Below are 17,242 nucleotides of genomic sequence, written 5' to 3'. Positions count from 1 at the left end.
TAGGGTAGGACTGAATGAGTTATGGGCATTATAGTCACTTTCCACAAGTGCCACCTTGCCTACATTCCCTGACAGTGTTGGATATTCAGGATTTTTTATGGATATATTTCTAAAGGTAGAGTTCTTACTTCAGTGTTACAGAGACATTCTTCTAACTTTGCAACAACTTCAGAAAACTCAAGTCTTCCCTGAAATTAGAGGAGATTTTCCCATAAGAATAAAAAGTAGGAAGCTGTCTATGGGTTTTAAAATTGAGTGTTTGCATTTGAAAAGGCTGAGATTAACAATAAATTATATTTTTTTATTTAAAAATACACTTGTATTGAAGTGTTAATTGAATGTTCATTTGCTCTTCATGGAGGGATGTTGGGTCTTCTTCTGATAAGAGTTTTAAGTCAGAATGCACAACTACATTCAGATAATGAAATAGTGGAAAAGCTTTAATTAGCTTTGCGTGTTTTTAAATGGCATGTTTTCTTCTTCAAAATGAAAGAATAAAAGCAAATATTAAAAGCTATTAACTATCTCAGGGCCTTATAATCTCAGTGCCACGTGTGTCTGTGGGGAAAGAATTGCTAAAGCTAATTTTATAATTCCTTAGCTTCACTACCAAAAAGACATCTCAGATTCAAAGCTAAGATCAAGAGAGACCTCACAACTACGCGCTATTTTAGGGTTTAAGACAAGTTTTCTTTTAATCTTAAAAACTGTTATTAAAGGTGCTGTCCATTATAAACCTCCTTGTCAGGTAAGTTTGGTTAAACATTTATTGTATTCTGATTATACTTCAAGCTTTGTTCCAACTGCAAAGGATATAAGAATAATTATGAATCTACAGGGAAAATTCTTGAAATTTTAGAAAATGTTATTCTCTTTTGAAAAACATTATATGCCTCCCTTTGTCAGATCCTAAGGATTATGTAACCAATCACTACTGCCATTATGAAATTTTCACTGCCAGGAGATAGAAAGCCCGATTTAACATTCAGAGGCAGTTACCACCCAATTTAGAATCTGAGTAGAACAATTTCTCCCTTAATATCCATCCCCACCCTGAGGAGGCCGCTTCCCCAGAGTCGTCTTAAGTGGGAGCAGTTTCCCCAGCACACTCCTTGTTCCTCTAGGTCAGGGTTGGTGGTGAGTGTGAGCAAGGGGCCGTGTCTTCCTTGTTAGCTCCACTGTTGTCAAATGACTTCTTCTCTGAACCCACCAGCTCTCCAGCTAGACCATGGAGCCCACTGTCCGCCATGCCTTGACTATCTGGCTCACTGTGACACTCTCTAAGAGTAGTTTTCTTTCTGGTTTCAGTATCCGTGCAATCATTGCCACAGCCTGACCTCTGGGTTCCTTGGCCTCCTCTTCTCCACCAGCTTGTCCTCCATCTTCAGATGGTCACTCAGCTCTCGTGGCACCATAGCCCTTGTCCCAACCAAGGCCTTTAGACCCCTCTGTATCCAACCACGTCGTCTTCATCAGAGCACCCTGGGCTCTGTCTCCTTCCTTTTAACTCACTACTACAATCCAGATTCCAACTACATTGGACCACATGAGTACTTCATTTTACAACTTCCTGGAAACTGTGAACATTTTCAGATATGTCCTACACTAGATACTCATGTTCTCTACCAAGTCTATGATTTTCTATTTTATTCTGTGCTTATCTCATCAATATTTTACTGTCATCTCATTTTTTTACTTCTCCCTTACCCACCTTAGATTTCATTGGCAATTATTTCCCATCATCACTCTCTTCTACACAGCCTTGACTTCCTTGCTCTGTTTGTATTTTATTCACCACTGAAAAACTCCCAATATTGATTAGATTCCTCCTGACTGGTCCTACTTCAAAATCATGACCCAGATATTTCCCTTCTGGGTATTTTCCAGAAAGAGTTAAAGACAGCATGTTCCAGTGATCCATGAATACTCATGTTTATAACAGCACAGCTTACAATAGCTGAAGCTTGGAAGCAGCCAAAACATCTATTGATAGATGAATGGATAAAGAAAACGAGGAACTTAGGCACAATGGACAGTTAGCTTGCCATAAAGAAGGATCAATTTAAGTCATCTGCAGAAAAATGGATGCATCTTGAGACTATAATGTTAAGTATAATAAATCAAGAACACTAGCTTAAATTAGGATAAACTCCTTGTATGAAAAACCCAAAGCATAAATGATCTAAAATTAAAAGAAAAGATAGATGATAGGAAATAGAGAGATAGATCTTTGAGAAATAGGAAGGGAATCTTGAGATTGAGAGAGAAGTGGAAAAGAGCAAGAAAAATAAAAAGAACTAAGATACATTATGGATATGCACCTACTCCCCACAACAAACATAATCATTAGATACTACAAACATGTACTAATAAAAAAAAATCCTGACTCTCAGCAGGCAGGATGGCACACTCCTGTAATTCCAGCACTCTGGGAGGCTGAGGCAGGAGAAGGATGAGTTCAAGCCCAGTCTGAGCAATTAGTGACTTTGTGAGATCCTGCCTTAAAGAAAAAAAAAGAAAAGGTCTGGGAATGTAGCTCCCACAAAGGCGCATACACAGAAGCAGACAAAGTTTGAGCACATCTTTGCTACTGGCCAGAGAACACATTAGATATTTCTAGCCTGCTCAGAATCCCACAGCCCAGATGGCTACTGTGTGCCTATTCATTTCTCCTCAAATCTCCATCTTCTACCCACTCACCCATGTCTAACTGCACATAATCCGCCTTCCATTTCTTCATATGGATGAGCACTTCCTGTCTCTACTGAGGCCAGTTCCAGCAATAATTCTTCCTTTATCTTTGGCATAGCCGAACTCCCTCTCTGCTGTGTAACCCTTACTAGCATACACACATCCCATGTGCCGCCCCAGTTTAAACACAAACAGCGAACTCAGCTCCTTCTTGGGGCCTCCTCAGAACACGCTCCCCTCTCCATTCTCCTCTACCCACAAAGGGCTCTAAAGAACAGTCTCGATTTCCGTTTTCATTTTCTTCTTCCCATTTTCCCTCCCTCCTAATAAAGCTCTCTCTTACAGTACCCTGCTGAAATTGTTCTTGGTTTTTTTTTTTCAGCATTAATTGAGTTTATTGGTACATTTTAGGGATACAGTACAGTTACATTCATTGTTGGGATCTTGTACCTCTACACGACAAGTCTTGATTCTCATTTTTTCCCCTTACCCCTGCCCTCCCTTCACCCCCTCCTCGCCTCCCCATCTACAAACACTTTATTTCCATCTTTTCATTATCTCACATTTTTTTCTTTTCCCTTATTACCCTTCCCCTACCCGTCCCACCTTCCCTACACCTTTAGCTCCTTTCTTCCCATTTCTCAATGTCAATAATCTTATTAGGATCTTCTGTATTATTGCAGATTATTCACACTGAAATTGTTCTTGTTAATCCCCATTGCTAAATCCATTGCTAAATTTCAACGCTCCTCTCACTTGGCCCAGTGTTAAGTAAGCAATCTGGAACACTTAGTAGTTGGCTTTGAGGTTACCATTTTCTCAACACCTAACTGGGTCAGTCTGAAGCAGGACAACCTTCACTTGCCCTATGATGAAGCATAATCATGGGAGTAATAGCTCATGAACTCCACAGTTTGCTAACAAGGGGAGGTAATGACATGTGCATAAACTCCAGGGGATGAGAATCTTAGGAGCCATCTTAGAGTCCTACTATTCACATATAGGCACTAGAAAGTCAGAAAGAGCTGGAGAAAGAAGGCCTAGAATCTGAGAATAGCTCTGCCTAAATCTCTGGCCCTCCCCCTGAACTGGAAGTCCTCTTTAATGTGTGTCCTTAGGTATGCAGTTATGGCCAACTCAGTTTTCTAAATTCATTCAACATGTTTACCTTCCATGACCATTTTGACTTTGGAGAAGAGACACAATTTGCAATGTGCCAGATCCAGAGAACACAGTAGATGAGGACACGCCATAATGCTTTTGCAAGCCTGCCTTTCCCTTCAGTGGCACACAACAGCAGCATTCACCATACTTTATGATCATACCTTGAGAAGATGCTCAGGAAAGAATTCCAGAGCTGCTCCAGAAAGTGACAAGAATGGTGGCATAACTGTGTCTGAAGCAAGGGAGAGTATTTTGAGGGGGTTAACAGTGATGTGTCTTTTACTGTAATGATTTTTTTAACTTACACGCCCCCCCCCACGCACACACACACACACACACACACACACACACTCTCTCTCTCTCTCTCTCTCTCTCTCTCTCTCTCTCTCTCCCTTGTTTGATCAGCACTTGTTCACATGTGTGGGGCAGATTCCAAGTAGCTCAGGTATGATTAAAGGGAGTAAATGGAGGCTGGCTTTGCTGCCCGTGTTTTTCTTACTATTTTCTCAGATTGATTTACCTAAAAATTATTCACAGCCTAGAGAAATCCACTGTCCTCTGCTAGGTCCAATTCCCTAGCCATGTCTTCCTTGAGTCCACAAAATAATTTTTCATCTTTAGTTAGATTGATTTCATTCTTCCTTGTATTATAATGAGGTATTTATATAACTATGTCACTAACTAAAAAGCACTTGAAGGATAAGCATTGGTTATTTACTTTTGTTCACCCAGATTGTTTATCTGACCTTAGATTTGGCAAAATAAATTGCATAAGCATAGTAAAATTCATCCAGAATCTGCCTACCTCTCATCCTTGCTTGACCCACATAGTCTTTTACTTGTATTACTACAATTGCCTTCTATGTTTTTCCACTTGTTTCTTTAGAAGTGTGCTCCTAGCACGGCAGTCATCAGGATCATTTAAGCATGTCAAGTCCTCAGATCAAGCAATGCCACTCACAAAGCCCACAGTCACTTCTCATCTTATTTGGATAAAGAACCGAAGACCTTGCATTCATCTTGAACGTGAACGTTCCTCTGCCTCTCTTTCTCTCTGACCACGATTCCTCGTGGTCCCTCCAGTGTGGCCACACCAACCTCCTGGCACCAAGCCTAGCGCATGCTCGAGACTCTACACTTGTTGCGCTCCCCTCCAGGACTCCTAAGCAGCTTTCCTTTCTGCAGGTCTATGTTTAAGTGATATTTTATCGGAGTGTTTCTTCCACACTAATGTTATCTCCTTTTTTTTTTGTTTTATTTATACATTGTGTCATGTGTCACTTAATGTTTTAATACTTATTGTTGTTTTGTTTGTTGCTTATATCCATTCATAGAAGGTATGCCTGAGCAGGCAGGGGCTCGACACAGCTCTATCCTCCATGCCATGGGCAGTGCCTTGCATACAGGAGGTACCTGTGCTTGTGTAAAAATACTTGTTGAACCAATGAAGGAATTATCAATATTATGTTTTCTTTACACTTTGTTTGCAAACTATCACACTGTATGGAAAGAAGTCTTTGTTATAATCTGCCCCATACATTTTAAAATCAGCCAAGGAATACATTGTAAAGGAATGGTCATTTTTGAACTAAAATATAAATGGTATTACCATTTCATTGTGGGAATGAAAAAGCATAAAATAATGGTAAAATTTAATATTTACTGGACATTTAACTCTCACAGTGCTCTGTCCTGTAAGAACTTATTATTATTTCTATTTCACACATGAAAAAGCAGAAAATAAGAAAAATAAAATATTTTCTGAAGATATTATAATCAGTAAATGACAGAGCTAAATTTAAAGCTAGGTAGAACCTGTGATTTTAATCTTCCTTCATACTCTCCCCCCAAGTGTGGCAGCTAAATCTTTTAGGAATAAAATAATTCAGTTGCAATTATGTGAAATTCACGGCCTAAGATTAGCTTTTGCATTCTAGAAAAAATATAGGATGCAAAATGAAAGGCTCAGTTAAACTCCTACTAGCTATGCGACTTGGCTGCTTTATTAACCATTCCAAGCTTCAGTTTCCTTGACCTCAAACTGGATAGCAGAATTTAGAGAACTAAATAAGCTGATGTTTGTTGGAAAACAATATAAACTGTAAAGTGTTTTACAAAGTAACTTAATTTGCGTAGTAATTTGCACCAATGGCTATGCCTTGGATGTGAACTCACCGAGTTTTTGATCATATGCTTTAACATTTCATGTCAAACTCTGTGCAAAGTAAGGATGTTAGCCATTTACCTGGCATCTTGTGAGAACGCCAACATGCTCATTAAAAGCAGAAATCATCAAAATGCCTCAGGAGCTGCATACACAGAAGCCATGAATAATAAATGCCAGTGTTATGATGTGCGCTGCCCTCGCCTTTCTTTTCAGGTGGATGGCTCATCCTCTGTGCCATCGTGCTGCGGCTGGTGGCAGCTTGCCCTCCGTCTTGTGTGGTGTGCACCAAAGACGTAACCCTCTGTCATCAGCTAACCTACGTCTTAGGTAATAAAACTCATAAGCCTAAAACTCACTGTTCAATGTAGCTGGCAAATTCACTGCTATGCTTTTCATTGTGCAGACTGCTGCTCTTTGGGCTCAGCCTGAAGAGGTAACCTTTTAAAGAGCAGGCCTTGTACACCTACTGGGGAGACTGCCAACATTATTTTGCTTTTCTGTTCCTGGTGGACTAGACCAAAATGAGTTTTAGAACTTCCGAGGTAATTGAGGTACATTTATTGCCCAAAATACGACCATTTCCTGCAGGAACATAATTTTTAAGAAGAACAAAACAGATTCACTCTATTTTTGTGCATACTTTGCACAGCTTTGAACCGTACTAGCTGAAAGAAATACAAATGAATCAGAAACCTGAACAACAATTGTTCAGCATTAGTAAGATTAAGTGATGTACCAGTGAAATAGATTATTATCAAACTGCAACTCATTTTGAAGGTCTGGTCTTTTTTTATTGGTGGTAAATGAGCTGTAGAAATGCTAACAAGATACACTGCCTGTATTCATTACATATTGCTTGCTTAAGTCAACAATTTAATAAGACACCTTATTAACAAATTTGAGGAGAATGTGATTTACATCCTGATATTCACAAAGAGATAAACAAGCTATAAGCTCTGCCAATGGAAAATTTTCAGAAACAAAACTGAGTTAAGATAAAGGAGGAGAAGATAATTTTTTTCATTTCTAAAATCCCAAGACTCTATGAGAATTAGGGGGTAGATATCATCATCCCTGACAGGAAAAAGGTTTCAAGGCTAGTTGGTGTATATATTATTCCCCATTCTATTGAGAATATTTTAACTCTAAACTCCTGTCCTCTAACATGGATTTCCTGACTTCACTAAATTTTGTGGGCATGTGTGATCAGAGAGAACTGCTATCTATAAGGAAAAAGTATTTCTTAACTACATCATTGTACCTTTATAAACTTCTCGTTCACAGAATGCCATGTCCAAAGTTATATTTCATAAACACAGAGGAGTAAATGGATGACTTGTGAATAGAATTTCTGCTAGTTTTAGACAAGAACTAACTGACAGAAATAATAGCCAGCTCATTCAGAGATGACAAATCCCTAAAGGACTGGGGACCCATAAAAACAAAACCCATCTCATATCAAAAATGATGATGAGAGGAACAAAAGGCCAAACTAGCCAGAGTGAATAAAATTCAAATGATCAATAACAAATGCTAAGAAAAAAGGCAAAATCCAAAACAAAGCAACCCTGATTTAAGCTCGCTTGTGCTGCAGGGATAGAAGTAATTTTTCCAAAAGAAGGCCTCTGAGACTCCTTTGTGTTCTGCATTTTTTTTAAGGCTCTTTGTCTCAGCTATGCAGTCTGAATTTCCTAAGGGAATAGTGAGTTGTCTCTCCCACGGTTGACTGTTCCAATATCACCTGTAGACCTCCCAAGGACAATGGACTCCTCCATCCTTATGACACTGTCATTTGCAGTCAAAACAATTTTAGCGTGATAAAGACGTGTTACAATAACTCCTGATTATAATACATCTTTATCGAGTTAAAACGTTTTGATTTCTAATGACAGAGCAGGGATAGCTCTGAGGTGATTATGGTGAAGGGATTTAACAGCGGAAGCCCTAAGTACCACCTGTCATCACGTGACGGGCTTCATTGGAAGGAACAGATATAAGACAGGAGGCCAAGATGGCCCAGACTATAATGAGAACCCCACTGACAGCCCCTCCGGTTGTCTGGAGAGATCCTTACTGAGTTGCCAACTTTTAGCCTGGAGCTAAAAAGCAGAAACCAATACTCCTTGTCACCCACCCGCTCCTTCGCATTGGAGAGGCAAGATGATTGCCTTAACGGCATAAATATACATTGCCAGTGGAAATCTGGTGAGGAAGCTCAGACCACAGCTCTGTTCCTCATGAATCTGAATGGGGACAGCAGAGTGGGGCCAGGGCAGTACACAACACACCCTCGGAGGGAGGAAGCCTCCGCAGTGTTGGAAAGAACATGGAGGAGGAGAACCCCACAAAACGAACTAACTTTGCCATCTAAAGGGACAGATGGGTTTACGTTTCTCAAACGAGTATGTCACAATAACAAAGAATATAATAATTCATTGTTGCAACAGCTAGCAGCTTCCCCTGAAATTTAGAAATCAGAGAATCATTTTCATTGGGTTTATCTTTCTCAGCCAGGGGGTGAGATACACTTTGGGGGTTTCATTCCCTCCATTCTCCAGCACGCTCCCTCCAGCAACTGTGTGTCCACTTCTAGCCTGTGCTTTTCTCCCCCACAGCAGCACCTGTGACCACAAGGGTTTTAATCATCACCGATGGACACCTCTCCTCTGTAGACAGCACAAATCTGTCTCTCCTGTTTAACCTTGCCTTGCTCTCCCTGAGCAGAAACGGTATCAAAGAGGTTGAGGAAGATACCCTGTATGGCCTGACTAGGTTGCACACATTGCTGCTGGGCCACAACCACATATCCAGCTCTTCTCTGCCTGATCACACCTTCAGCAAGCTCCGCCACCTGCAGCTGCTGGTGCTCAGCAGCAACGCTCTGCAAACCTTGCGAGGAGCCTGGTTCCGAAACACCGGGGCCCTGACCCGGCTCCAGTTGGATGGCAATCAAATTACTAATCTCACAGACAGTTCTTTCGCAGGCACGAATCTCCACCACCTCAGGCATCTGGATTTATCTAACAATTTCATATCCTACATTGAGAAAGATGCTTTCCGGCCCCTGCCTCAACTACAGGAAGTGGACCTTTCTCGAAATAGGTTGGCCCACATGCCGGATGTTTTCACTCCACTGAAGCAGTTAAACCTTCTGAGCTTAGATAAGAACCAATGGAGCTGCACTTGTGATCTGCATCCCTTGGCCCACTTTTTAAGAAACTACATCAAGTCTTCTGCTCACACACTGCGAAACACCATGGACATAACCTGCCAGCCATCTACTCTGTCTGGGACCACAAAAAGTGTGCTGACGCTATCTGAGGCCAACTGTGATTCGAAGGCCTCCAACCTCACTCTGGTTCTAAAGGACAGACGTCCCCTCCTCCCAGGGCAGGATGTGGCCCTGCTGACCATGCTTGGCTTTGCAGGTATGTTAGGGGGAAGTTTGCCTTCCTCTTCTCCCTTGTTGTGTCCATGTGCGCCCACTGAATGATGCTTTCCTCAGGAAACCAGAAGGATTTGAAAGTATGGCTCGGAGAAGTATGGTTGAAAGTTCATGAAGGAGGATGTTTGCTCCGTTGGCACAAATCACAAGGGGTTCTGTTTTAGGGAAGCTGCCTAACACAATGGAATGGGCCTGGAATTCAAGAGCTCCAGTCCTAATATCACTGACATTATAATCTTGAGTCAGCTAACTTGTTATTTTGACAACAGTTTTCTGGTTGGTAATGAAGAGATGATCTCTACATTTGATCAACCATCCATTTATCAAACAGAACTGCGGCATTTATTGTGACTGTAGGATCTAAATATTAAAAACTGATCAGACAGAGATTCTTTCATTGAGGCATTCACACTTGTGTGCCTTTCCATGGAACAGTAACAGAAAGTGAGTTGTGAAGTCCACAAGAAGATGCTGCTATGATAATCAATCTACCATGGTTGATTAGCTCAGTAGCAAAGTGCTTGAGCTGTGGAGTTGAACTGTCCTAGTTTGAATTCTGGCTCTGCTCTTGCAAGCTGTCTAACCTGCTGCGAGTTATTTAATTTTTGTGTGCCTTAGGTTTTCTCCTGTTTGAGGGCTTCTAATTCTTCTTATTTAACCTTTTCAAAACCAAGTCCCACAGACCACCTGAGGGGAGGATAATATTCAATCCTTAAATATTTTTAATAATAACTCAGAAACTATGCTTTGGGTATCATTGAATCTCACTAAGTGAAATATATCAAGTGATGCCATTAACTGAAGGCCAAATATGCATAGGAATTCTTGAGTTATGTAGCTCTTAGTGCATGATGAAACCCACCTGTGACAACGATAACGAAGATGACGATGATGATGTTCTGTGTGTGTGTGTTTGTGTGTATGTGTGTTACTCCAAATCTGGAAGGTCAGATACCCACAAATCGCATCCAGAACTAAAGTGATGCATTTTGAATATATGGTATAAATCATTACTCAATAACAAGTTACTGGCGAATTAGTTAAATTACCCAATAACAAGCTACTGGTGAATTACATGAACATCAGGTTTTTGACTCCTGACAGTCATACTTTTAATCAGGATAGATAGAGACCACCATCTGTTCTAAACAAGGGAACTACCACTAGCAGTAGTCAGACTAACTTGAAAGAGAATTTCAATTTATCTCAGTAAGATAAATTGTTTTAAAAGCCATTAGCCATGTTAGTAATTATATGTGCTAAGAAATAATTTACTATAAATGATAGAAGTGATAGAACCGCAGTTTTTCCTGAAATGTGCTTCTCAGAATACTAGCTCTAGGGGATAATGCACAGATATTCTAATAAAAACACACAGAGAGCCACACAGATACTGCAATGATGGACGATGGCCATCAGGCAGGTTTGGGGAATAGTAGATTAAACAACATAAAACAGGCTTATTGTCTACAGCTCTAGGTCTAGGCTTTCATATTCTAATGAGTACATATTATGAATCATTAAGAAGATATATTTTGGAGCATTTCTCAAACTTATTTGATCATGATCCTTTTGTTCATAGAGGATTTCATTGAATTAGTGTTCCTCGGGACACTGTGTTGGAAATACTATAATAGGATAATTTTTAGTTTCTTTTACACTTTTAGAAATATATATTTAGAAGTATATTTTTCTAAGGTAATAGTTTTCATTACTTTAGAGATGAATACAAATTCTGGAAGATTCCAAAGGTTTCGGAAAGCTTAACATACATGGAAAATTTCTGATAAATTATAAATATAATTATAGGTATGTTGAGTGTTTGTGTATAAAATTATCATACCAATTATTTTTCATTGGCTAATTATTAGATATACTGTTTTAAAGGACATTCTTTTTTAAAAAGACTCTGATCTTGTTCCTTAAGATTCACTTCCTTATGAATAAGTATGGAGAATTATGTGTACCTCTAGATTACAGGAAAAAGAACTATAATTTTGCCTAAGATTACACTTGGCTATTCAGCCATAACTAAGCTATCACATTTAAAAGGAATATTAATAATCAAATTATAGTATTTAAAACAAATCAGTAGATATTCACACCAAACACTAAAATCTTGACATTTCTTACTCCGTGACCTAGTGGATAAAAAGTTTTCAGTGCTTCTGTGAGAAGTTATCACTCATTTTGCCCTTTTTTTGGCCAACTCAGAAAGATTAGTAAGTATTAGAACACTTTTAAAAAATGGAAACATTGCCCATAGCAGTGGAAGTTTAAACCCCCTAAGAGTGTGTCCTGCTCCATGTGCTGCTTTTGAACTCCACTTTCACAGCCAGGGACCACCCTGAGCATATGAGGTGCAGCTTCACATCCAGCATGGATAGCAGGAGGCTGCACGAGTCCTTACCGCTGGGACACAATCAGAGGAGAAACCATCCCCTCATTAGGCAATGCTTATTCATATCACCAGTTCGTGGGTTGCTTTAAGAACACATAGCTCTTTCTTTCCTGTATTATTTTCTTTAGTAATTCATTAGTTATAAAAATAGTCTTCATGATTTGTTTTTGAGATTCTCTCTCTAATAGTTGAGTTTCCCAAGATGTAATTCCAGCCATACAAGACCTAAGTGATCGCATCAGCTAAAGGGTTATGATTTGCATCTTTAATGTCCCCCAAATAATGGAACCAATTGACTGTGGATGGAAACCTCTGAAATCATAAGCTTAAATAAACCTTTTCTTCTTGTATATTGATTTTCTCAAGGATTTTGTCACAGTGACAGAAAACTAACCCAAACAGTAATCATAGTCACCCCAATGGCCTTTCGTTGAATTTTACTGTGTATAAAAAAGCATTGTGTTCAACAAATCACACATATTATCTCACTTAATCTCTGGGCAGTATTATCACCTCTTGAGAGAAGAGGAAAAATAAGGATCAGAGATATTAAAAACACCCAATAAGAAACTCAGAATAGGACTGTGACTCCTGAATTTTTTAATTTCATGTAAGAGATAGGGAATGTTCAGAATTTATTATTCTCATACAAGACCCTACTAGGGAGGGTGGAGAGGATTAAAGCACATTGTATGCAGATGTCATCAGGAAAGTCGTTCATTATTACAATTAACATATGCTAATAATTATAGTAAGAATAAAAAAGAGCTGAGTGGGATATATTCCCATCACCATTTTCTGCCTTCTCCTGAAAAAACAACAACAAAAAACAAACCCAAATCTTTGTTTGGAATGACCCATACACTAGGATTTGACAATAAAGTGGCATGATTTAATTTTTGCTACAACTTTAAAAAATATTGTGCTATTAACAGAGATTAAACTATTTGAGTATGTTATATTACTTTCTCAGAGGGCGCTGTCAAATACATTGAGTTTATGATATCTCAAGCTCTGGTATTCTAAAAAAAATGTTTGGAATATTTTACTAGAAACTTCTATTCTCTTCAACTTTACCTTTAACTGAAAAACTGAACAATCATGCCCGACACCTTCCCTTTTCGTTCAAATTCAGCATATCATATTTTCATGAATATCATCACCAGGGGAGAGAAACAGACATGCTTCACCTGATAGATGTTCCTAGAATGCTGGGATCCTCTCTTCCACTGTTCTTACTTCCAGAGGAGGGAATCAGCTTGTCCAGAGTCTCACCTGGAGTGTATGCAGACCTGGGCTTCAAACTCAGAGCTCCTTATTCAATCTGTACTGACTTTATGTCTTCATAATCACAATGCTGGGGACTTCTAAAATTACAGTGCCTGTTTTTCACTGTCAGAATTTGTAAGCATAATTCCTTCTATTCTTTAAGAATAATTGATAAACATTTCCAGAGCACCTTCTTTGTGAAAGAGTTGGGGGCACAGGGAATAGAACGTTGAACCAGACTGGAAAAGTCTATTTCCTGATGGTGCTTAATTCTAGCAGGGAGGGCAGACGGTGAACTAGCAAATTAATGAATGAACACAACATTATCTCACTATAAATGCTAAAAAACAAAAATCACTGTGATAAGCAAAGGAGATATGACTTGCACAGTTTGGCCTGAACTTCTAGGTGGGAAAGAGTAAGGCAGGAGAAGAGGAGAATCTGCAGCTGGTCTTGAGAAAGACTGTCCTTCACAATCTTACTCAGAAGACAACTATGCTTATGTAGCACTTGAAATGACAGCATCAGGCTGTTTGAGATTAGATGCTGTCCATCTTCTCATGGCAGCTCACAAGATCTTTTCAGAAGGGAAAAAACAACAAATGCATCAAGGAATTTTGGAGGTGCTGATTGAAATTTTAGAGAATAAAATTTAAATACACAGAGTCAGGAGAAGGTATTTCAAGCATTACTAAGAGTATCCACAAGAGCTAAGAAATATATTTTAAGACTAATAATGAATTAAATAGGTTGAAATATAGTGTTTGAATGCAGGGAATAGTAAAAAATAAAGCTAGGTAAGGCACTAATATCAACATTGTATTGAATCTTGAATGCTAAAGATTTGGTCTTTTTTAATAAGGGGAAGCCAATAAGCTGGGGTAATAGTAATCTTCAGGGGATGATTAAAATATGGCAAATAGCATGTAGGGTCAATTGGTATTTTAGGGGGAGAAGGTAAGAGTACATGAGATTTTCGCTTTTGTATTAACTATGACATTAAGAAATAGGAAGTTTGGCATTAAACTGGTTTTCCATAGACAGAAAAATAATTTTAATGCAGTAATTATTTGTTCTTGAATGAATTTCAGTCTATGAAAAGCTCTTTTTTTCTACTAAAGAGATTCCAGATGGTGTTGTTAGATGATAGATAGATGGATGGATGGATAGATAGATACATAGATATTGGAAAGCAGAATAATGTTAATTAAAATGACCATTGTGTGGCTTCTACTACTTTTCCAAATTGTGACAGACTTCCCATCCATTTGATGCCCTTTAAGCCATGAACCTGCATATTTGTGGGTTTCACTTTGGTGATTTATATGTCTTTTCCTCTGATGTTATTTATCGTTTAATGGTTTCTCTGTTGGTCACAGGAGCTGTTGGTCTCACTTGCCTAGGGTTAGTTGTATTTAACTGGAAACTCGGACAAGGCAAAGCAAATGAACACACATCAGAAAACCTTTGTTGCAGAACCTTCGATGAATCCCTGTGTGCTCATGAGGCAAGGAATTACCACACTAAAGGATACTGTAACTGCCACTTAACTCAGGAAAACGAGATAAAGGTCATGTCCACTGGGGGCGCCGGAAAGGAAATGCCACTTTTACAAGAAAACAGCCATCAAGCAACACTGGCCTCTGAGTCCACAGCCCCAGATGCATCATTTAGAACCCTGAAAGGAAAAGACCATGAGGTAGACAGTGCTCTCTCCTGCCTGGATCGTAGATTGCTGGAGTCAGTGTGCTCAGAGCCTCCTGGGAAAAAGGCAGCTTGTAATGATATAGGTTCAGTTACAAAATATTGTCCAAAAAGTGCTGAAAAACTAAGGAGTCTTAAGCACGGAGGAGACCAATCTCAAGCCCTGCCACAGCATATAATGAGAACAACGGGTGAGTCTGCCTTGGTTCAGAAAATCCTACTCATTTAATTCCTTCTGAAGGAGGGAACCTCTTTAATTTCCCCAGTAAAGATGTGTTGTAAAAAATCACGAAAGCCCCCCTCTATTCCTGTTCTGAAGATTTAAAGATTGCACACATGTGCACGTGTGTGTTTATGTGTGTGTGTGTGTGTGTATCTGTACTGAAGTGTAGATGGTGTGTCCTTACCCTTAGGAGTTGAAAGTGCATCTTTTGTCTACAGAAAGAGAATTTTGAGGCCCAACAACTAACAAGGTTAAAAAAAGAAAAGAGGCCTTTTAAATAGCAATATTGCTGTGAAGATTTATGGGAGGGTGAGTATCAGCTTTCATTCCAACATCCTTCGAGCACTAATGCCAATTCCGCAGTAAGCAACCTTCCCACAGCACGACATGTTAGAAGGATGGGCCTTCTAGTGCTCGTGATTCATTTCAGGAATGATGTCAAGAAACATTCTTTGCTTGCTGAGCTGTCAAGGATGATAACTTCCCAGTTCAGGGAAAGTCAAGACTTAATTCATTGTCCCATGTTGGGAGCCAAGTGAATCTGGCCGTGACATCTACCCACTGTACATGGGTGATGTCAATATTTAGGTGGAGGCAATGAATTAAATGTCTTTTTTTCTCTTCCTGCATAGTAAGGTAATGCTTTCAGGTTCAGCAGTGAAAACTTTGACAGCTGCTCTGTAAAAAGGTTCCTGTCACTTATTTGAATTAGTTTACAGCACACAGTGCTTTCTTTCAGAATAGGAATGACAAGGTGCTGTATCAAGAAATTCTTACCATGGGGATCAGGCCCTAAGGATGGATAGGGAAACAACTGGATAGGAATACAACTGTTTTTTTATGAGTGGCATAAGGCAGGATGTGAATTAATTTAATTGCATTCCTCATACTCCAGTACTTGCCAGTTCTAGGGGAAGACAGTTCGACTAAAGAGAGATAGCCAAAGAAAGAAACATTCGCCATAAACCCAGAAAGGATTGGTTTTATCTTATAAAGAAATAAGCACTTAGCCTTTCACAAGAACCATACCTTACGTAGATGTTTCATTTTAGCTTTTAGCTCTGTCCAGTGCTTTAAGTTCTCATAGGAAACTTCTACCCTGAAGAGAATGTGGTTTCTTAACTACTTCAAAACTAGTCTTCTGTTTCACGCAGATGCCAGTGGTTTGTCAGAGTGATACAATTACTGTTCAAAACACCCGAGATTCTGTTACATGTTGAGGATTGCACTGGAGCTTGAAAGGGCAGGTATTTGAAAAGGAAACAGCCTAGGGCACGCTTGATGCCTTCAGCAGAAGTCAATAGGAAGTGATGTTAGTTGCTTATGACTTATAAATTGAAAATACAGAATTTCAGACTTGCAAGGTAGAAGGGACTTTAGAGATGATCGAGTTTAATCGTTCTTATTATTTGTCTTTGATTTCTGGGACACTGAGAATCAGATAAAGGGCACTCACTCCTCAGTATAATTTGCATGCTTGAACAAAGTTTCCATTTAGTTGACCTTCTAATACCCAGAGAGTAAGTAGCTTCTTGAGGGTCATCCACAAAGTTCGTAGGAAGATCTTAGATTACATTTTTTTCCCTCACAGAAATGAAATACTTCCATTGTCTTTTGAATAAAACAATTTCACGAAACAGGAGAGAGTATTATGATAAGATGTCATTTTCATCTTAGTATTCATCCTGGTTAAGAAGACAGAATTTAGATTCAGACAGACCTGGGTTGAAGCCCTGGCCACATTATTCAGTGGTTATACAAGTAGGAGAAAATAGGAACCTCTCTAAACTTATTTCTTCTTCTGTAAAAATTACCATACTAAGGCTTTTTCAATGGATTATGATGGGTCTTTTGAATCAAATAAGATGCTGAATATTTAAGGTTTATCATAATCTTAGCTCTTCATATATGCTGGATGAATATTATTGTTATTTGTTATTTGCATTATTTAACATAGACCTTTAATCTTACCTATGCTATTTCAGAAATTGGTGCAACACAAATAAGACCATATTCTAAACCTATGCATTTAACAAATATTTAATGAATATCGTATTAAGTTATAGGAAATAAAAAGATATCTAGGACCGGGGATTTAGCTCAGTGGTGCCACCACCTGCCTTGCAAGCACAAGGTCTCAAGTTCAATCCCTGATACAAAAAAAAAAAAAAAAAAAAA

At 39.0% G+C, this 17,242-nt stretch overlaps 1 protein-coding gene and 1 pseudogene across 1 annotated transcript in view; one reads left to right on the top strand and one right to left on the bottom strand.

The window, feature by feature from the left end:
* Window positions 1–17,242, bottom strand: part of LOC104848996 — a 266,524-nt pseudogene that overhangs the window by 46,311 nt on the left and 202,971 nt on the right.
* The window catches only part of Lrrc53 (leucine rich repeat containing 53), a 15,142-nt gene continuing 3,094 nt past the window's right edge, over window positions 5,195–17,242 (top strand). Inside the window, 4 exon segments of the mRNA XM_033758297.1 lie at window positions 5,195–5,264; window positions 6,236–6,349; window positions 8,638–9,450; window positions 14,517–15,032. Of these exon segments, the coding sequence (XP_033614188.1) occupies window positions 5,195–5,264; window positions 6,236–6,349; window positions 8,638–9,450; window positions 14,517–15,032 (1,513 nt within the window).

This window comes from Fukomys damarensis, unplaced genomic scaffold (genome assembly GCF_012274545.1).
Source record: "Fukomys damarensis isolate Sample0158 unplaced genomic scaffold, DMR_v1.0_HiC HiC_scaffold_33, whole genome shotgun sequence".
Taxonomy (NCBI): domain Eukaryota; kingdom Metazoa; phylum Chordata; class Mammalia; order Rodentia; family Bathyergidae; genus Fukomys; species Fukomys damarensis.
This window is presented reverse-complemented; position numbering and strand designations above follow the sequence as displayed.